Here is a 21,276-nt window from a genome sequence, read left to right as displayed (position 1 = left end):
AAGTCCAGACCCTGCGCAATGCACACGTGCTTCTCAGGTGGATGTGCAGCCACGCTTATAACGGGACACAAAGAGCTCCATCTATGCCTGGGGTTTATGGGCAATGCTAGGCGCTCTGGGCCCACTCCTGTTTTCTTTCTTTCTTTTTTTAAAAATCCTCACCCGAGGATATTTTTCCATTGATTTTTAGGGAGAGTAGAAGAGAGAGGGAAAGACAGAGAGAAACACTGATGTGAGAGAAACACACCCATTGGTTGCCTCCTGCATGAGCCCCGACCAGGGCCCGGGCCAGGGAGGAGCCTGCAACCAAGGTACATGCCCTTGACAGAAATCAAACTCGGGACCCTTTGGTCACCAGGCTGAAGCTCTACCCACTGAGCAAAACCGGCTAGGACCCTCGTCCTGTTACTTAGCTCCTGAGAGTGGGGCAGCTGCACGTACACACACACACATGCACACATGCACACGCATGCACATCACAGACGTGGGGGAGAGCGGGCCAAGATGTGGCACCAAAGGACAGTAATTATCCCTCCATCAGACGCAGTCCAGCCTGTGACGAAGGCACAGCTCCTCTCCACATTCATGGTTCAGATCCGGGTAATCCTGGCTGTGAGGCTCTGGGAAGGGACTCGGCCTCCCTGATGCCCGTTTCCTCCTGTGAAATAAGGAGAATAAACGTGGCCCTGCTCCCGGGTGGCCTGCGGACTCACTGCAAGGTATTGCCATGGCGCCAGCACTGAAAACCAGAGATGCTATTATTTCTTCTGAAAAATCTAATGATAACATATTGCAAACTGCCCAGAACATAGAGTGGGTGCTGAGGGCAAGCACGCAGCATGGCTTCAAGTGGGTTACAGAGATGAGGTGTCAGGGGCCCTGGCCTGGCAGGAAATCTCCCATAAGAGTTCTTAAAGCTATAGGTCCCTTATGTTAGGGAAGTCTTGGCAGGTTAGAAAACAGATCCACAAAGACCACAGTGCAACTGGAACGTGGTGATGTCCCTGCTTGCATTCTGACAATAACACGACGGGCACGTGTGCCAGTTGGTACCGGTGTGCCAGTGAGGTGCGCTAGAGCATGGAGACCAGGTCTGGGGGAAACTGGGCTGTGGCTCTCACCCTCACCCACTTCCAGGGGAGCTGCCCAAGTTTGGGGTAGCCCAGACATGGGTGGGGATGGGGTTGGCAGAGGCGACTTGCCTTCCTATCTCTAGATACTTCCTCTCCTTCCTGGTGCATCCCAACATTAATCAGGCATCAAAATGTCCTTAAGAGAGTCAGTTGCCATCTACTGACCCTCATCACCCACAAAAAGTGATGAGAACAGAGACTGGAATGGGGATCCTCTGCCCCATGCACAGCAACCCTTCCCTCACGAAGGGGCCTCCGCGCCTTCTCCTCACACGCCAGGGCATTTGGGGAGCTCCTCGCCCCGGCCGCTGCGGCTACCCCGGCTGCACAATATTCAGCGACGCTTAACCGGGGATGAAGGAGGCGGCGGGACCCGCAAGCTCAGGGCGCAGGCAGAGCAGCTGGGGGGGTCACACCGGACGCCAGGCCCCTCTGGGCAAAGCACTGGTTTCCTCCCTTCCCTCCGGCCTACACTTGTCATCCTTCAACCTCCTTATTTTGGGGAGGCTGTACCTCCACCCAGGTTACACTCTAAAAACCAACCCTCAAGCCAGCCAGCCAAGCAACATTTCCTGAGCAGGGCCGCCTCCAGGCTTCACTGAGGTGGTCTCGAGCCGGGGCCTCCCTCTCTTTCCTGAAGTGCGCATGAGGCGTGACCTGGAATAACAGCGTCCCGCCGCCCATGCGGACGCGGAGGGAGAACGGGAGAACGGCCTCAGGGCTGGAGCAGCTGCTCCTCTGTTCTGACCCCGCACCTCCGGGATCTGGGAGGAAAGCCTCCCGTCCGAGGGGTGAGATGGAGGCCGTCACACACAGGGACACGGGCCCCCACCTCCTTCCCTCCTGGCTCTTTAACACGATAGTCCTGTCTTTCATGTTAAAAAGACAGACCTAAAAAATCAGACCAAGCTGAAGGTTGCCAAGCAAGTTCATGGCAGAGTGGAGAGTGGGGAACGTGCTCAGGAGCCACAGGTCCGAGAAAGGGGACAGGGTACCCGCACAGGGCGGTCCCAGAGGCCACGAGTCCAGGGCCATTCATTTCCTGGCGTGCCGTCCTGAAAGCCTTACCCTGCAGAGCCACGGGGAGGGAACGCCAAGCTCCGTGCAAGAGCTGACGTGAGGGAGAAAAAAGCCAGGGCTATGCTCCTCATCCTCACACAGCGGTCACACTGGCCCTGGGCCTCCCGCCTCGCCAAAGCTCACCTAGTGCACAGTCAGAAAGGCAGTAGCAGCTGCAGGGGAGGCAGCAGCCAGGAGGCCAGCCTAGGGCTCTGTCCCCCCGGGCACTGAGGAACCCAGCAGGAATGCTGACAGTTCAGACACCGCTCTCGAGAATCCCAGACCTACTCTGCCACGTTTCACTTAAAAATGAAGAAGAAGAAGAAGAAGAAGAAGAAGAAGAAGAAGAAGAAGAAGAGGAAGAAGAGGAAGAAGAAGAGGAAGAAGAAGAAGAAGAAGAAGAAGAAGAAGAGGAAGAAGAGGAAGAAGAGGAAGAAGAGGAAGAAGAAGAAGAAGAAGAAGAAGAAGAAGAAGAAGAAGAAGAAGAAGAAGAGGAGGAGGAAGAAGAAGAAGGAGAAAGAAGGAGGAAGAAGAAGGAAGAAGAAGAAGAAGAAGAAGAAGAAGAAGAAGAAGAAGAAGAAGAAGAAGAAGAAGAAGAAAGAATAAAATGAAAGAAAACAGAGCAAAGACAGAGATGAAGTCAGGCAAGTCGGGGAGGATGAGCACCAAGATCAAAACGCTCCCATTCTGTTCAGAAAACACCGCCTCGAGTCCACACAAGCTAGGAAGCCCACCATCTCCTGCAAAACCCAAACCAAGCCGGTCTTTAGACAAGGACCGGAAGGTGGCCCCTCCACATTTCATCTCATCGTCACAGCCACACACATTCACAGGACACCCCCGGGGGGCACAGGTGGTATTTCATTACACCCAGAGGGGCTCCCAGAGACTTCTAGGAGGTTCTTAAACAGATGCTAGAGGGCAAGGAGAAGGGGGGTATTCCAAGGAAGATTCCGGTTCAGGTTTATGTGTTTATAACCAGAAAATGGGTGTACACAGACCCTCCCCATGAGATACATTTTCTGTACATTGGAAAATTCCATTTCTTATTTCTTCTTCGTTTCCAAACCTACATGCATTGTCTCTCTGCCACCATAGGCAATAAAAATCCATAGCGTTCACTCCATCTTCATTCGTGTAGGTCTCCTGTGTTTTTTGTTTTTTTTTTTTAAACATTTATAGAAAGTGTTCTTACGAATCTGAAATCTTTATCAGTTCCAATCATTCCTGGTTTCCCATCTACCACCTTCTCGATCGCTCTCCTTGCTCGTGCCGCTCCCTTGGCCACGCTCCTTCTCCTCCTCCACTTGTCACTGTCCCGGCACGACGCTCCTCAGGGACACAGCGCTAGATGAGGACCTCCATCATCTCCGCGTCCGGGAACTCGGGCTTGTGCAGCAGGCTGCTGGCGCGGCCTTTGTGGTCAGGCGACTTCCCGTGGCCAGGAGAGCTCTCTGCCAAACACAAGAGAAGCGTCGGCAGCCCGCTCCTCGGTGCGGGCACCGGGTGTCTCTGTGGAACCCTTTCAGACACCACCCTCGCCCCCAGGGCCTGCAGGCAAGGCCCCGAAGCCTGGCTCACGTGGGGCAGGCACTTCTCACACATCCCTGTCTTCCTCGGAAAAGTGCATTCCGGGAATTAAATCTCAGAACAATGGCAATGCTGGACATACTTATCTATTCTGTAGGATGAACAGTTCATTGATGCCCCAAATAACCCCACACTTCCTCAAAAGCATTCCTGAAGAGACCCATCCCCATGACTGAGATGAGTCCCCGTGACCAAGCCAGGTCTACTCTTTCCTGGACGCTTCTGGACTCCTCGCAAGCTCAGTCCTCCCAAGCCGTCTTCTCTTAAGTGTTTTCGGGTGACCCATTAGCACCGGCCTGAGTGCAGCGCCAGAGTTCCCCCCTCTGCATTAAACCTGCCTTGTCCTTCAGGAAGGAGGCACCCCGACCCCAAATCCTGAATGAGTAAGGCCCCGTCCAGGTATCCCAGCCTCGGAGGCACCTGGTGCCTGGTACTGCCACCCCCCACCCCCCATCCCTTGGACCACGTCTATTTCTGCCCCTTGTAGGAAAGGGCTGGTTACAAAGCACGGTAATAAATTAGGGGTGTCTACACACATTGCATTCCATAAGAGCGCACAGCCTAGGTGTATTGGGGTAACCATAATCATAAAAAACACCCACAGAGTGAGAGCTGCCCCCTCCCCAGCTCAACAAAGGCTCCGTCTCTCAGGCCAGGGAGCTCCAGGGTGTTTCCCTACAGCGGAACACATCAGAACATCTTACCCAGTTTCTCTGCGGTCCCTTTGGCCGCTGGGTGTTTCAGGACCGGGCTGTTGGAAGGGGTCACACTCAGCCGGCCGCGGGTGGGCAAGGAGGCCATGTTGGGCCAGAAGAGTTCGGTGCTCTTGTCCGTCTGGGTGCTGCTGTCTTTGCTGCCCGTCTTGGCGTGGGCGCTGCTGGCCGACGTGGCGGACACTGTTGGGGCCGGTGCTGTGGCGGGCGGGGCGGGCAGCGCGGGGGTGGAGGCGTGCTCGTGGTGCTCCTTCCCCAGCAGCAGCCCTGAGGACGGAAGGATAGCTTTTCAATGCTGTTCATTAATACAAACCAAATCCCTCATCTCGGGGATCATTTTCTTCTTGACTCAGGACTCACCAAAGGCAGTTGTAAGCACTGACTCTGTGCCTGACCAGTTGAGAAGCACCGAGGAAATTAAACAACGGAAAAGACCTAGTCCCCTCCCTAAAAATGTATAGCTGTTTTTAAGGATTTGCAAAGCAAACGGATTATAATCTAATAGGATAAACAGTAGGATAAAATGACTCTAAAGTGGCACGAGATACCCAGTAGCCAGTGTCGAGGGTGGGGGATTCTGCAAGGCTGTCTGGAGTTGATGCTTGCTCCGCCTCAGGCAGGGCCGGGGAGGGCTGGCCTCGAGTCGTGGTTGTGTGCTTTAGAAAAAGGGAGTCCTAGGCATGGCCCCACTGGCCTGCTGTGCTTCTGAACGGCCCACAGTTCCACCCGTCTTGGCACTGGATGGTCTCCCGCAGCACCGGGGTCAAATACAACCTTCTTTCCAGGTCAGACCGACACCCAGGAGACCCAGCAGCTGAGAGCCACGGCCCCGAGAAGCAGGAAACCAGCCGGGCCCTTGGGAAGAGCCACTTCGGGGCCCACGGGGCCCCGGGGTAGGCAGGCTGGGGGCAGGAGCGAGGAAGCGCTGGAGGGAAAAGGCAGGCATGGTGGGCAGTGCTTTCCCTCCTCCTCAACGTCTCCCTGCAGCGCTGGGCAGGACGGCTCCGTTTTTATTTAAATAATGAAACACGGCACACATTCAGAAACGTGCCAGCACTCCGAACACTAGCCTATAGAAAATGCAGTCAGCACAGTCAACTGCTTGTTCACTCGGCCGAACCAGCCAGCAATTCATACAGTGTCCTCCCCAGGGCCGTCGGAGGTGCCATTCACAGAAACACAGAGCAGCTCGGTGTGCCCAGCTGCGTCCTCCAACAGAACGTGCCTCTTGGTGGCTTGGATGTGTTGTTAAAAGAGGATTCCATTCAGCGGGTGGGGCCTGAGGCTGCTTCTCTAACAAGCTCCCAGGCGAGGCCGGTGATGCTGGTCCACCGGCCACACTCGGAGAGGCCGGGGACTTCGCACACGTCACCTCCCTTCGCACGTCACAGCAGCGCTGAGGTAGGCCCCGTGTTAGCCTCTGCTTTCCGGACACGGAAACGGAAGCTCAGAGAAGTGAGCATCTCACAGCTAAGAAGGCGCAGAAATGGGATTCAAGCCCAGCGGTGCCCAGCTCTACCCAACCTGTGTTCTTCCCTCCTAACCAGCTGCAGGCTGACAGGGATGCTTTTGTGGAACTAGGTCACTGGCCAGTCATCTCACCCGGAGCCCTCGCCATCAGCAGGGCGTACACTGTCACCCCCACCCCCTTCCAGGGCCCGTTGGGCAAGAGATGGTGGAAGCAGCGTGGGGACTGTGCAGAGGCCGTGTCTGCTGCCTCTGCCCCGCCTCTCAGAGAGCCTCTCTGGTTTTGTGACGCGTGGACACCAATGACAATGGCAATAATGGGAGGAACACAGTGCAGAGAACACAACAATTCTTCCTGCAGACGGGGTCCTCTCCCAGGCCTGGTGTAGACCTGCAGATGCCAGGGACACAGGCACAGAGACCAGAGAAACGCCTGTCTGGCTGCATGTTGCAAACGGGCCTGGGTACCAACTCTTGGGCTCCCTAACTGTGTGGGGAGCTAAGTGTCCTATAGGGGGGCGGGGAAGGGAAGGGGGGGCGCCTTTGATGATCCCAGCTGCTGTCCACCCGCATCCTCTTTGAAGTGCTGTCCTCAGAGCGCAGGGGCTGCTGAGGCCACCTGTGGAGGCACTTCACTCGGAGATTCTGGCTGGGAGCCTTGATCCCCCGACTCTGGCAGGTTCATACTGGAAGCTCTTATCCCCTCTGGCACGAAGCAGCCAGGCTCCTCTGGGGTTCTGTGCTGACAAAAACTGGCTCTCGGCTCCACAGATAAAGAAAACACACTCTGACCCAGGGAAATGCATCAAAGGAGGCCAGACCCTGCAGCTGCCAGAGTGCGGCAGGGGGGGCCAGGGGGGAGCACATGTGTCTGGGAATGCTGCCTGCTTCCTCTCCAGACCCAGCGAGCCGTCGACAGGCTGGCCCTCGCCCCAGGAAGCCCATTCGTGGCCAACACCACATCTGCAGAATTCTCAAAACTCTGCCCGTGCAACAACCATGCAACCAGCACCACAACCACCAGCCTCTCACGCTCGCACACTTCCTCCGAAGTGCCTCTGCCCTGTTATCTCATTTCGCTCTCCCCACGGCCCAGGGACAACAGGACAGGCACTGCCCTGCTTTTCCAGGCGCAGAAGCGGAGGCAGAGCAGTCTGACAAGTGGTCAGGGGCAGAGCCAAGTTCAGAGGCCTGATGTCTATGGGCTTTTCCATTTTATGCTGTGAGGGTCGGGCACTTCCACTTTCAACCGTGATGATAAGTACATGAGTCAACCCATGGCCAACAGCCAATCTGGTGGTAGAGCCGCTGCCTCCACATCGCTCATTCAGCTTTCACAGCCAAAGTATGATTGGTTATCCTCCCCATTTCACAGATGAGTAAACTGAGACTTGGGAATACTCAGCGACATTTCTGTGTCCCATGAGGGGCAGAAGCCAGACACTACAAAAGTGTCAGGACTTTTTCTACCAGATGAGGTTGCCTCTCAAAGCTGGTGTATAGCTCTTGCCTTCCAGACCCTAGACCCCAGCCGGCTGGAGTCGTGGGGCTCACCTATGCTCCCCTTCCAGGTCCTCTCTTCCTTCTTCTCCTCCGCTAACTGGCTGCTGGTCAGAGAGGTCTGGCGGGAGTGTGTCCCGGTGGCCGCAGCAATGGAAGGGACGGAGCGGGCGGGCCGCAGGCTCGAGGAGTCCGCCTTCCCGGCATCTTTGCGGGATCGCTGCTGAAGGACCTTAATCATGGCATCCCTCTCGATGATCTTGGCATGGAGATTTTTAATGCTGAATAACAAAACAAAACAAAACAAGTCACAATCACACTCCATTTGGCTAGGAAAACATGAAACGTTTTTCAGGTTGCCCAGGGACTTGAATTAGAATTCAGGATGGAGAATGAAGCGCAGTAAAGTCTTCAAACATTTCCTATCTGCAAAGTGTATAAGCTGGATCTTGGGTAGTAGATCAGAGGGGCGCACTTCCTCTGGCCCCTGGGGAGCCCCTGGGACTTGCTGGGAACCTGAGGACATAGGTGAGAAAGGCATGGCCTCCCAGCAGCGGCTCAGAGGCCCGCTCAGAGGGCCTGGGTCCCTGGCTGTGGGTGGGAGAGCAGCAGGAAGCCTCACTCAGGGCCAGCCTTCCACGGAGGTCAGTTTCCCTATTTTCTCAGAAAGACAGAAGATGAACAGGTTTTCTGGGAGAAGTTAATTTTCCCCCCAAAGGCCAAAAATGAGAATCAGAAAACACTCGAGCTCTTTTCAAACTTGGAGAGTAACTTGCCGCGCCCGCCAGCTGTTCAGAGCAGGGGCTGGGGCTGGAGTGTGAGCCCAAACGCGGGCCCGGGGGTCGTGAGGTGCATGGCCAGGGTGGAGCGCGGTGTCACGGCCGCGCACGCGGCTGTCCTTACGTGTACTCCATGTCCTGACACCTCCTGGCGGCCTGCACCACCTCCTCCTCCTCCTGCCAGATGTGGGCCTCCAGCGAGGCCTCGCTGTAGCTGCCGTTCCGCGAGTGGTTGATGATCGTGGTGTCCCTGGCAACACAGGACACACGGAGGGTGATGCGAACGCTCACTGAGAGGCGTGCGAGGCCACCGCACTAAACATCTCTCTCCACGCACGCCTTCCCCCGCTTTCCCTCCTGGATCCTGGCCCATTCCCTCCCTCAGCTTGGTAGAATGAAGACAGTATCTAAGGAAAACAAAATAAAATCCCACAGTAACAATTCCCTGCCCTCTACCAGCACCACCGTGGATCACGCTATGACTATGGACACTGCACCTGCTGACACGTGGATACTATTATTATAGTTGGTAGGGTCTCTCGTTCACACTTATCCTCCTGACTTTCTCAATCGGAGTTAAAGTTTTATGGCTGCTCCTTACCCCCACAGCAGCTATTTCAGTATTTCACAGTAAAATGGGGAGTCAGTAAATGCTTAAAGCGGATACTGGTCCTCTTGGACAGAGAGGCTCACGCTGAAAGCTCCCATCCTGCTTGCTTCTCCTTGCATGGGCCCCTGCCTGGGACTCAGGTCCACTCGGCGTGACAGCCACGCCAGCAGCACCGCCGAGAGATGAAGACACACAAGACACCCTGTCCGTGGAGAGTGCAGCGCACGGTGGAAGACGGGAGGGACAGGCACGGGGTGTCTTATGGAAAACAACTGGCCAAAGAGAACTCTTCCTGCCGCTGGTTTCGGCAATTTGATTGCTCCTAGTTAACGACGGCTGCTAGGAATAGGATCACTGTGCCCTGGCCGGGTGGCTCAGTTGGTCAGAGTATCATCCCGATACACTCAGGTTGCGGGTTTGATCCCCATTCAGGGTATATGCAAGAATCAACCAATGAGCCCAGCTCGCAAAGGCTTTTGCAGAATCGCACGTCTGTAGGCAGCCAGAGCTGGGGAAGCCTTGCATGTGGGGTCCCGCCTCCCTATGCCATGCTCTTGCCATTAAAAACCACTGGGCATCACTGAGAGCCATGCCCCAGACCACAGCTGGCAAAGAAGCCAAGCCCCTTTGTAACTCTAGGATGGTTTGTTCTCTTCCACAGGGTAGAGAGGTGATTTACTAATCACCTTACAGAGCAAAAAGCTGAAAAGAAAAACATGCCAATTGTGTAACCATCAAGAAATACTTCCAAGAGCGTCAATGTTCTCACCCAGACGGTCCAAAGACTGAACTGGGGGCTGCAACCCCGTCCCCCTCTCGCATCATGACCGCAGCTTCGACACAGCACACGTCTCAAACGTCCATCCCCACCCCCGGGGGCTCGCTTGGATGGGGTTCTGTGGGCTGTTTCCCCTCAGAGCACAGACCTGCATGAACAACACTCGGGCACAGGAACTGATTCCCAAGTGGCCATGTCCCCCGTGAATCCGCAGGTCTCCCCAGACGCGAGTGTGCCGGGGCGCCCAGCGGAGGCATCGATGCCCCCATGGGTGGCACTGCCCTCCGCCCAGTCCTGGAGGCATCAGGTGAGCGTACTGCTGGCGGGTCTCCTCTACGTGAGGATGAACACGAGAGCCCATGGGCGGCTTACAAAGTACCCCCTCTGCCCCAATGGGCCTCCTCTTCTTCAGTAGAGAAGAAATAACACATCCCAAAGAAACGTGGGGCTGACCGGCCCAATATTATGGATGCACCTTTGAAACTTGAGGATGGCCTCCAACTACACCTGTGGTCGGCAAACTGCGGCTCGCGAGCCACATGTGGCGCTTTGGCCTCTTGAGTGTGGCTCTTCCTAAGCCTTAGGAGTGCCCTAATTAAGTTAATAACAATGTACCTACCTATATAGTTTAAGTTTAAAACAACTCCGAATGAAATGTAACTTATTGGCAAAGGGCAAAGTGGTGGGAGGCGGGGTGGGGGAGCGGCAGTGGGAGAGAGAGGACGGGGAGAATGCTCGGCCGCCCCAGCGGTGCGGGCGATCACGCGTGCAGGTGAGCGCGGCGATCAAGAAGCTACCTGCTCACCCAGACAGCAGGAGTTTCACAGAATTATTCTGTCAATTATTGAACATTTTGAGCCAATTTTGAAAGAAGAATAAGGTTGTGCACTACAGAAAGGAAAGAAGGCAACAGAGGTCATAACAGACGGCGGCAGAAAACAACTGCCAGCCAAGTGGATCAGGCTTGAAGGCAGACAGGTCTCCCTTCCCGCGTGGCCCCACCACTGACGAGCAGTGCGACTCGGAACAAACTGCCGCATTTCTTCACCTGCCAACGAGGGTAATAACAGTTCCTCCTTCCAGGGCTGGCAGGAGGATGAACTCTTCTTCTTGTCCGGCCTGTCATACACCCGCTGTTGAAATAAACTCTCCCATCACACTTGAAGACCGAATAGTAGCCCTGGGCGGTTTGGCTCAGTGGATAGAGCGTCGGCCTGCGGACTGAAGGGTCCCAGGTTCGATTCCGGTCAAGGGCATGTACCTTGGTTTCGGGCACATTCCCAGTAGGGGGTGTGCAGGAGGCAGCTGATCGATGTTTCTCTCTCATCGATGTTTCTAACTCTCTATCCCTCTCCCTTCCTCTCTGTATTTAAAAAAAAAAGAGAGCGAATAGTATCCCGCTGTGTGAATGCACTTTACCTAGGGGAGTGAAGCCCCGTGGGGCCCCAGGCTGGCCTCACCTCTCAGCTGCGGCGGTGGCTGCGGCGTTCATGGCAAAGTGCCGGATGGTGCTCTCTTCCAGATACTTCTGCTCCCACTTGGTCATGTCGGCCTCCAGCGCCAGGATCCGCTCCTCCTTCTCCCTCACAAGTTCCAGGAGGGCCGGGGCATTGTATTCCAGCATGCTGGCTGGCGGGCCGTTTCCGTGTTTCTAGAGAAGCAGAGAGAGAACATCTTGATGCGAAACGGGGGCTATAACGCAGACCACGTGAACCGTGTCTGCAGCTGCCTGCGTGGAGCACAGAGTTCACCCAGAGCCCCAGCACGTTCGCACACCTTACCATCCCACTCTCGCTCCCTCTCCAGGAGGGATGACCAACCTTCGCAGATCCTAACACCAGGCTACCTCACCTACCAAATTCCTGCCTCAATGAACTGTCATGTAACTTTATCGTATAAATAGACAATATTATCCCAATTTCACAGAGGAGAAAACTAAGCTTCCGAGAGGCTAGACCAGCCGTGGGCACACTACGGCCCGCGGGCCGGATCCGGCCCGTGTGAAATGAATAAAACTAAAAAAAAAAAAAAGACCGTACCCTTTTATGTAATGATGTTTACTTTGAATTTATATTAGTTCACACAAACACTCCATCCATGCTTTTGTTCCGGCCCTCCGGTCCAGTTTAAGAACCCATTGTGGCCCTCGAGTCAAAAAGTTTGCCCACCCCTGGGCTAGATGAACTGTTCCACGTCTCTGAGCTACAGCAGGGTCAGGATTCAAACCCACGTCTGTCAGTCCATACGGCTCTGCATGACAAGAAGTGGCTTGTCCAACGTCCTGCAGCTCATTTATACCAAAAGCAAGAGCCTCCTGGTCTGGGGCACTTTCTGCCGCGTTCTCAGAAGTGATTCCAGGTGTTTGTCTTCCCCGAGGCTGGGAGATAAAACGGAGAGGCCCAGGAACTGGGAGCGAGAAGCCCTGACACGCATGCTCTCCCGGCTGCAGAGCTCTCGTCTGGGAAACAAATGAATACCTGCCCCACTTAGAAGCCTGAGAGTCACACAAGATAATGCACATGAGAGCATTTAATAAACTTTAAAGGGCTAAACAAAGTAAGGAGCTGCCAGAAAGTCTGTGATGCAAGCTCAGCCCGTTCTTGTCACCCGGGTCTGTAAGACAAGGAATAAAGCGGATGTCTTAGCTGGATGCTCACAGAGGAGAATATTCACGTTTCAGATTTTTTTCCCTTTTAACTCAGGCATCCTATTTCCTCTAAGCAGCATGGCTTGGAGGATGATGGGGTTTGAGGAGGTTCTGACTTCAGGGACAATGACTTCATCCCAGCTATTCCATGTCCCCTCCAGTTTACCCAGGGGTCACACACTGCAAATGCAGAGCTGGCTGCACGGTGAGAGAGGCACTCTGAACCACACACAAGCTCGAGCCGCCCTGATGGAGTCTCATCCTACCAGAGAAAGAAGAGCAATGGGCCCACACGCTTTTGTAAACCGTATGTGTGTGTTCAATTTTTTAAAGCTACAAATACCAACTATTCTAGGATCTTGCCAGTGACTAACATTTAATCAGGAGCAGAGCGAAGGCATGCACCTGTCCTCATCCACCTGCACAGGAGGTCACGGACTCCGGAGCCAGCCCCTGGCCTCAGGCAGGAGGACATCAGGTCCGGCAACACAAGAGCTCCCTTGTTCTCAGAAACGGTCCAAGAAAAAGATCCCACAGCCTCGCTCAGCTGCCTCCACGCTGGTCAGTTTCTCTCTGCATCCTAAGGTTCCCATCTCAGCTGGTTTATTCATTTTGAGCTCACATGAGTCTTCATAGAGCACCTAATTCAGGCCATTAAGACTTATTAAATAAAAGCATGAGTTTCAACACTCAAGCATAGCACAATCTAACAGGCAGGCACGCCGGCCAGGACAACGGGCCGACGGTCAGGCAGGCCAGCTTCTGCTGCCCATTCAGTTGATCAACAGATATTTACTGAGCACGTACTAGTACACCATGTGCTGGGAATGCCACAGCGAACACATTTCAGTCACCTTTTCCAGTGGGACTGGAAGAGCTGGAGTAAGGGAGGGATGTGGGAGAGGGTGCCAGGATGCCCCGGGCCTTGCACATACTCTGAAGGTCATGATGATAAAACAGCAACGATAGCTATTCTTTCTCAATGAGTTGCTCAGTGCCGGGCACTGTGTGGATTTTCTTATCTGAGGTTATACGTGTAAGGTCAGCATAAGGTATTGGCCCCATTTTAAAGACAAGGAAGTTGAGGCTCAGACAGCTCACTCACCCAAGGGCACTTTCCTAGTAGTAGGAGGAGCAGGCAGGAGTCACCCACCTTGGTCAGTCTAACCCTGGAGTCATCCTGTGAATCAATTGACTCCATGTTGCTCTGTCACCTCCAGTCTACCCACTGTCGGGAAGGTTCCAGGGCACCTCTCAAGATTAACCGCGGCTCATGTGGGGGCTTTGTGCTGTTAAGGATGTGGGTGGAGAAGTTCGGCTGTGTCCTAGCATCAGTCTAAGGGCAGAGAGCCCTTGTGTGGGTCTTGATTTAATAAGTTCTCTGAGCTACTCTCTCCAACGGTCCCTTCAGAATAACACCCTATGGGGAGTGGCTTTGTTGAGGGGGGATATGACCAGGAGCTCTGCTACCATGTGACCTCAGTGTGACCTTCCTACAAAGGTCAGATAAATGCCTCTGCAGCTCAGGAGTGAGGAGCGGGGTGCCGGTGGGCTGGTTACATCCAGGCAAGCATATGCACTAGCTGCTGCAGAGTGATGAGGAGGAAGCTGATCAGCGAGGCCCCTGGGTGCCTTTCCCAGAAAGGCCGAGTTTCTTGGGGGACCTCAGGCACGGGAGTGGACTAGAGTGGACTTCAGGCATCCCTGCTGAGAGCCAGCAGGCCGGCACTCACCACACCGTCCACGGGCTCCAGGCAGGAGTCTGACCAAACTTTGTAGTATACTAGAGGCCCGGTGCATGAAATTCGTGCACTGGGGAGGGAGTCCCTCAGTCCGGCCTGCACCCTCTCGCAGTCTGGGACCCCTTGGGGGACATCCCTCTTGCAGTCCAGGATCCCTTGCTCCTTACCGCTTGGCTCGCTGCTCCTTAGCACTCTGCAGAGGCAGGAGAGGCTCCCACCACCACCACTGCTTGCCAGCCATGAGCTCGGCTTCTGGCTGAGCAGTGCTCCTCCTGTGGGAGTGCACTGACCACAAGGGTCAGCTCCTGCACTGAGCGTCTGCCCTCTGGTGGTCAGTGCGCATCATAGTGACTGGTTGTTCTGGTCATTCCACCATAACAGTCGCTTAGGCTTTTATTATATAGATTCCACATGGAACTAGCTAGAAACTCAAGGTTTTGGGGTGAATTTATGTGTAATAAAATTATTACCTTTTTTGGTTATAGAATAACTAGTGTCCCGGTGCACAGATTCGTGCACATGGAAAGGAAATTAATTAGAAGAACTATTTTAATATCGCTCTTTGTCCTTTATAATAGAAGTGTCAACCAAATTCATGATTGACAATGATAGATGGAAACACACGCATGCGATTGGTGCCATCAAGAGCTTTATATGTATTGCGCATGCGAGAGTCAACTTAGCCTTGTATATATATATAGATGTATGCTCACTGACAAAATGATAGAATACAGAAGTATTCAAGGAAAAATTAAAAAAATAATACTCATCTTTTTAATGAGGAAGTAAAACAACAAGGAAACTTATATCATAAGAGATGGATCAACACGCTCATGAAAAGAAACTGATATTATTTTTAAAGAGATGCCGAGATAAACAAAGTTCTGTTTAGCTCTATATAGATCATCTCCCCTCTTTGTGGTCTCATGTCAGCCATAACCAGCAGGGGGTCTGCTGTCAGCCCCCCAGACTAGATCCAAAATGCAAGCCAAGTAATTTTCCTGGAGAGCCTCATTATGAAACCTCTGTCTCCTCTCCCCCTCCCCCAGGTACTCCCAGATCTGCCAGCAGCCTTTAGGCATGGCAGGGACTCGTGTCTGCCCGTCTGAGAAAGCGATGGGCGTGAGGGTGCATGGCTCTGAGCGTGCACACTGTGAACAGTCCTCTGTGGCAAGGGATATTTTTCAAATCATTCTAACCTCACATTTCTCCTTGGTACACACAGCAAGGATAATGGGGTTGAGTCTGGCTTTACAGCATTCAAAATAGGTCCCGGGATAAGTCACCTAACCCTAGGGGCAGGGGACACAGGAACTGGAAACAAACATTCTCTGCAGCGCTGAGTTTTGCCCGTTTTGCCAGCCAACGGTTCGTGCGGCTCACTGGTGCCAGCTTCCGAGAAGCCGGCCCTCCAGGGGGAAGGCTCAGACCTCAGTAACTGCACATGGGGAACAGCTGGAGGGTGGCCCACAGGCCAGGGAAGGCGGCCCAGGGAGGACAGGGCAGCAGTCCAGAGACAGACTCACCCTTCCTTACGAGCCACCAACTAAGCCAAGGTGGTGGGCGGCCGGGTGGGTTCCTTAATGTTCTGGGCGATCTCACCGACACCTCCTCCGCCCGCCAAGTACACACGCCCGGGAAACGTGGGCGCCGGCCGTGAGGGGGGGGGGCCGGCCCACGTGTGCTCTTTCAAGTGTTTCCAAGTCTTTCACCCACAGCCACTGTGCCCGTCCAGTAGGTAATTCCACGGAGCCGGCTTGCATTCCCCTGGTTCCCGACTGAGGGCGCACCCTTCATTGCTGCAGAGGGCTTTGCCCGCTGCACTGGCCGACGGCGCACGGCCAGTTGCTCGCTGGAGCCAGGAGTCTGACGGCCTGGGAGGCTCCCAGTCCAGCCACAGGGCCGTCCTGCAGGCTCGTCCCCTAGCCGAGGCGCACGGAGCCCGGCTGGGGCATTTTACTTGAGCTTATTTATAGCTGAGTTAGGCTAACTGCTGCTGCCAGGATGAAACGAGGCAGAGGAGCAGGAGCTTATTATGGCCAATATTACATTCCAGGGATCGTCCTGAACGCCTTCCTCTCCTTTACCTCGGACATGCACTGATGGTCAGTCCTTCTAATCTCCCCCTCTGCCCGCTCCCCCTGGATTCCCACTGCCACTCCCCGTGATGACACCAACAGCCCTCAGGCCGGCCTCCTTCCCGTCGCCATCTGCCCCCCAAGACCCCCCTGACACCACCAGAGCACTCCCTCCCCAGCCCTGTGCACGACATCCCTCTCCAGCTGAAAAACTACCATCGTTGGCCCTGTTGTCACAGGACAAAGCCCAGTCCCTCACCTGGACCACATGCCTTCCATGGCTGCCTCATCCCTCCAGCGCTGGGTGCACCCTGCTGCCCCGAACTGCCTCTCTCCTTGACATATCCTTCCTGTACTTCTGATGTTCTCCCCAGAACGCCCCAAAAACTCATCTTTCAAAATCCAACTCAAATGTCCTCCTCTGGGAAGCCGTCTAAAGCCACATTCCCGGATGCCCAGCCGCCTTCTGTGAGGACATCACTCGAGTGGACTGCCCGTCCCCCCCTGGCCGCTGTGCTGGCTCCCTAGGACAGGGAGCTCTCCTTGACCCCGGCACCCCCAGTGCCGAGAGCGGAGCCTCCTGTGCGTCCTGCCGTCTGTCAGCCCCGCCCCCGGCCACGCACCTGCTGGGTCCTCAGGGCGTCCAGCTCTCGCTCCAGCCAGGTCCGAAGTCTCCGCTCCATCTGCTCCCGCTTCTCACATGCGGACTGCAGCTGGGTCAGCGCCTGCTGCAGCTTCTCCACCTTCTCCACGTAGGCTTGCTTCTCTCGTAGCTGAGCGGAGGGAGAAAAGGAACCCAGGATCGGAATGGCGGTTCTCAGCACCAGTGTGGAGGGAGACCAGACTTCAACCACCAGTGCATGTGCCCCCCTGCTCCTCCCACTGCCGTGAGCTGGCACAGAAAGGGGGTAGACACGGCCAGCAGATGTACCTCACACGGCTGGGATGCTTGGAATCGAAGACCCTACTGGGGCCCCTGCCTTCAGTTACTGGTACAGCTCTGAGCGCAATCCTTGGTTACTGCTTAGTAATTATAGCATTTGCTGGCATTGGAAATGGGGTTAAGCGTTGTTAATGTTATGAGGAAATGCTTACTCTACAATGTTAACTGAAAAATCCAGAATAAAAAAATACATACAACATTATCACAACTCTGTCTATCTATGAAGAAAACAAGACAGAAAGGAAACACTTAGAAGCACTAACCAGCCGGTCAGTTTGGCTCACTGGTTAGAGCATCGGCCCGTGGACCGACTTCTGGTCAAGGGCTTGTAACTCAGTTGTGGGTTTGATCCCCGACCCCAGTTGGGGAGAGTGCAGGAGCAACAAATCGATGTCTCTCTCACATTGACATTCTCCCTCTCTCTCTCTCCCCTTCTCAATGGAAAAAATATCCTCAGGTGAGGATTAGAAATCAATAAAAAAATAAAAATAAAAGCACTAACCATGTTTATCTGTATGGCTGAATAGACATTTCTCTTCTTTATTCTCCTCTGGATTTTTCAAATTTTCCATAATAATTATAAATTACTATTGTAATAGAGAACAATTGTGTGTGTGTGTTTATATGCACGTGTGCCCATGTGTATGTCTGAATAAAGATTCAAATTTCTCATTCTAGGTAATTGTGGAGTAACTTTCTCCTAAAGGTTTGAGCCTTTACAGAGTAGCTGACAGCCCTGAAGAGGCCAGAAGGGCATGAACACCCAACACAACCACGGAGGAGATGGAAATTAAGGTCAAAATGACCGTTGGAAACGTCACGTCCAGTATGGACTGAGAATCCAGATGAACAATTTCAAGTTCTTACCCTCAGACTTTGTTTTCTTCCAGCGACAAGTTTGGGCCGTGACCATGAATCCTAGGCACGTTTCTAACTTTCTGGGAAGTGGCTGGTGTCAAAAATCAGGCCGAGGCACTTACTTATCTGGTCCTGAGTGGGGAGGCCAGATGCCACTTCCTGTCATTCTGCGTCTGGGCGTGCAAATGCCTTGCAGGTGACTCAGATCCTGGGTTTAACCCATGGCTGCACTGGCGTGGGAGAACATGCTGGGATGTAGAGCTGCTGTGAGGGGGTTCTGACTTAGCAGGCTGCACTGCCCTGAGCTGAGCCTGTGTCCTAGCCAGAGCCACTGGAATAAAAAGGAGGTGCTTCCAATCTTTCAAGGGGAGTGGCAAGGACAGCAACTTTACTTATTTTTTAAAAAAGATATTTATTATTTTTCAAAATATATTTTTATTGATTTCAGAGAGGAAGGGAGAGGAGAGAGAGATAGAAACATCAACGATGAGAGGATTATTGATTGGCTGCCTCCTACATACCCCCTACTGAGGATAGAGCCCGCAACCCGCGCATGTGCCCTTACTGGGAATTGAACCATGACCTCCTGGCTCACAGGTTGATGCTCAACCACTGAGACACACCGGCTTGGCAAAACAGCAACTGTACAGCCTGTTTTTACACCTGCTCTTGGGATCAATTTTCATATGGCTCTTTAATTCATTGTGCCTTTGATTGCTTGATTTGATTTAATAGGCACGTGAGGTCCTACTAACTGCAGGTTCTTGTTATAGATGACTTGTCTGATTAATATTTTGTGAGTACCATTCATATACCACTTACCAATTTTCTAAGTGTGTAGGTACTAGAAGAGCTTTGATCCCTGTTGGGCAGAGTGCACACTGTGTGTCCCCAATGCCCGGAACAGCACCTGGCATCCAGCAGGTACTCAATAAACACTTGTTAAGTGAATGAATTAGTATTATCCCTAATCAACTGCAAGATTCCCGAAGGCATGGCTCTCTCTCATTTACCTTTGTAGCAACCTTAAGCCTCGCAAGGAGTATATGATGATGAAGATGGTTGATAATAACGATAATCATAGTCAGCCAACATTTTTAAAGCACCACCATGCCAAGCTTTGTGCTTTATATATAGTATCTCACTTAATCCTCCCAATAACAGTAAAAGGCACACTCCTTTATTATCTCCGTTTAAGGGATGAGGAAACTGAGGACGAAAGAGGTCACGTAACTGCTCAAGGTCACAGAGCTGATACATCCGTCCTGGGTCACGAAGCTCGCTCATTGTGGCTGGCCCGAGAGTCCCAGCTCCTCACCATCCTGGGGAGTGATGGGAAGCACACACAGGAGCCATCTGGACTGAATAAGGCCCTTCAGAAGGAGCCTTAATAAGAACAAGGAGTGTGTCTGGGAGCCAGACACAGACATTCGGAGAGGCTGCACACAAAGACCTTATATGGATATAATGACAAGAAAAGATCCACAATAGTGATCAGAAAGAACCTGTCTCCAAGGACTTCACAGCTTTCACTTTGATAGAAATTAAAAAAAAAAGATTAAAAATGTATAACTTTCCTTTGTTCCTCACACGGAGAAGGAGCCTCAATAAGTGATTTCAGTTCTAACGATAGAAAGGGTCCTCGCCTCAAAGCAGACCCCCTGTCCTTCAGGGGCGGAGGTCACTTTCTGGGCACATGCTTTCCTCCCTGATGAGTTCCTCCGTGGCGACAGGGAAGATGCAGTGAGGCTGCTGCCTGGGATGGCTCATGCTAGCATTCACACGGTTTCTACCCAGGACTTACAGGGCTGAAAAGGCTTCTCATGGACAAGACCCTGGGAGACTTAACAGTCTTCCCCTTCAGCTGCTTTAACCTTGACGTCTGCTGAGACACTGGGTGACCTGGCATCAGGAGATGTTTCTGAAGGAATAGCTTTTTATTTTCAACAGCAGCAGCAACAGTTGAACCAATCATGGCACTGTTTTCTGCATGTCAGGCACCAAGCAAAGCAGTCTGCGGAGACCATCCGGGCCATGCGTCCTCCAGACTGGGGGCTCCTACTGTCCACATGGCTCCTGCCTACCTGGCCAGACCTCGTCTCCTTTGCTGACACGGTCTACAGCCGGAATCCCCTCACTCGGACCTCAGAAGGGGACATTCTACCTCCACAGCCAGGAGTAAAGGAAAAGTCTACCTCACAAAACAATCTAAAGGGTTAATCTCATCAGAAACGACTAATCCACAATGCTTACGTGGGATCACACTTTCCTGGATCTGGGGGGCGGGGGGAGTCATTGCAGGCCAAGCCCACTTCTGAAAACTGGAGACAGGCTTGTTTGAAAGCCACCCCTGCTCCACCCCATGGGGACTTTTGCCTTTCTCAATGCTATCAGGAGTCCAAAGACAGGGGAATTGAACTCTTTTTTCAAAAATTGTTAGTCTGTTTTCTGTACAGAACCAGTGGTTTCCAGTCCTCCCACTTATGTCTAGCCTTGAACACATGCCAACCAGCGGGCTGCAGGCTGAGGATGAGCTCTCTGCTGATGGTATTCATGTGTGACGTTCATACTTTGCCTGGCTCTGGGTTGGATCAAGTCTGCTTTTATTAATTTTTATTTGGGAGATCTCCTACATTCCCCCCTTTCCCTCCATCCCAACTCAACTCCTTGCAGTTGGCTCTAGTTGAAGGTGCTTGGTTAGAAAATGGAAATGGAGGCCCTCAGGGCTCTGCCCCCCCCCCCCCCCCCCCGCCCTGCCCGCCAATCCTCCCACCCCGTCTCACCTCCTCTTCCAGCTTGATGACCCTGGCCTGCGCATTGCTCAGAGCCTGGTCCAGGATTTCAATGTGTCTCCGGTGGTCCTCGCTTGCAGTCCTCACTGCTGCTAACTCCATTTCTAACTTCTCCTTTTCCTTCAAGAATTCTTTGTCTAGAAGGGAGACAGAAACAAAACTACATCTATCAGAAAAAGTGTTCCCCTCCGGGCTCACTGCCAGTCTACATCTGGCAACGATTAAAAACAAGAAGCATGGAAAGAGTAGAGGGTCGAGTTACCGCCTCTGCTCCCTCTTAATAGCTGTGGTGTGTGAGGTAAAGGCTTTCTCAGCCGGCACTGTTCGCTCTACACACACTCAGTTCCAGAGACGAACCAGGGACCCCACGTTCCCAGTAACTCACTTCTGTACATTTCCTCTAAGGCTGAAAATTAACTCTTTACCTACGATTCCATGTTATGCTTACAACCTCCCCCGTTTCCATCTTCCAAACCAGGGGTGAAGGGCAGGCGGCACCAACAACGGCACTAATATTCTCATTCACAGAAAAATAAGCCGGGGTCCAGAAGCCAAAGCTCTTGGTCTGAGGCCAGACAGCAGAAGGG

The 21,276-nt window shown here is 53.2% G+C and overlaps 1 protein-coding gene across 4 annotated transcripts in view; it reads right to left on the bottom strand.

Annotated features, from left to right (window-relative positions):
• Window positions 1-3,124: 3,124 nt before the first annotated feature.
• Window positions 3,125-21,276, bottom strand: part of AMOTL1 (angiomotin like 1) — a gene marked incomplete at its 5' end in the record, with an annotated part of 122,486 nt that continues 104,334 nt past the window's right edge. For all 4 annotated transcript variants that reach the window (XM_081100138.1, XM_081100139.1, XM_081100136.1 and 1 more), the window contains 7 exons: window positions 3,125-3,646; window positions 4,487-4,762; window positions 7,517-7,743; window positions 8,366-8,491; window positions 11,090-11,280; window positions 16,720-16,869; window positions 20,681-20,826. In XM_081100138.1, coding sequence (XP_080956264.1) covers window positions 3,540-3,646; window positions 4,487-4,762; window positions 7,517-7,743; window positions 8,366-8,491; window positions 11,090-11,280; window positions 16,720-16,869; window positions 20,681-20,826 — 1,223 coding nt within the window. In that variant the 3' untranslated portion in view covers window positions 3,125-3,539. The remainder of the gene's footprint in view (window positions 3,647-4,486; window positions 4,763-7,516; window positions 7,744-8,365; window positions 8,492-11,089; window positions 11,281-16,719; window positions 16,870-20,680; window positions 20,827-21,276) is intronic.

The sequence above is a fragment of the Myotis nattereri genome (assembly GCF_964212035.1).
Source record: "Myotis nattereri genome assembly, chromosome: 9".
Taxonomy (NCBI): Eukaryota; Metazoa; Chordata; class Mammalia; order Chiroptera; family Vespertilionidae; genus Myotis; species Myotis nattereri.
Note: the sequence above shows the minus strand (reverse complement) of the source record. Positions and strands in the feature narration are given on the sequence as shown.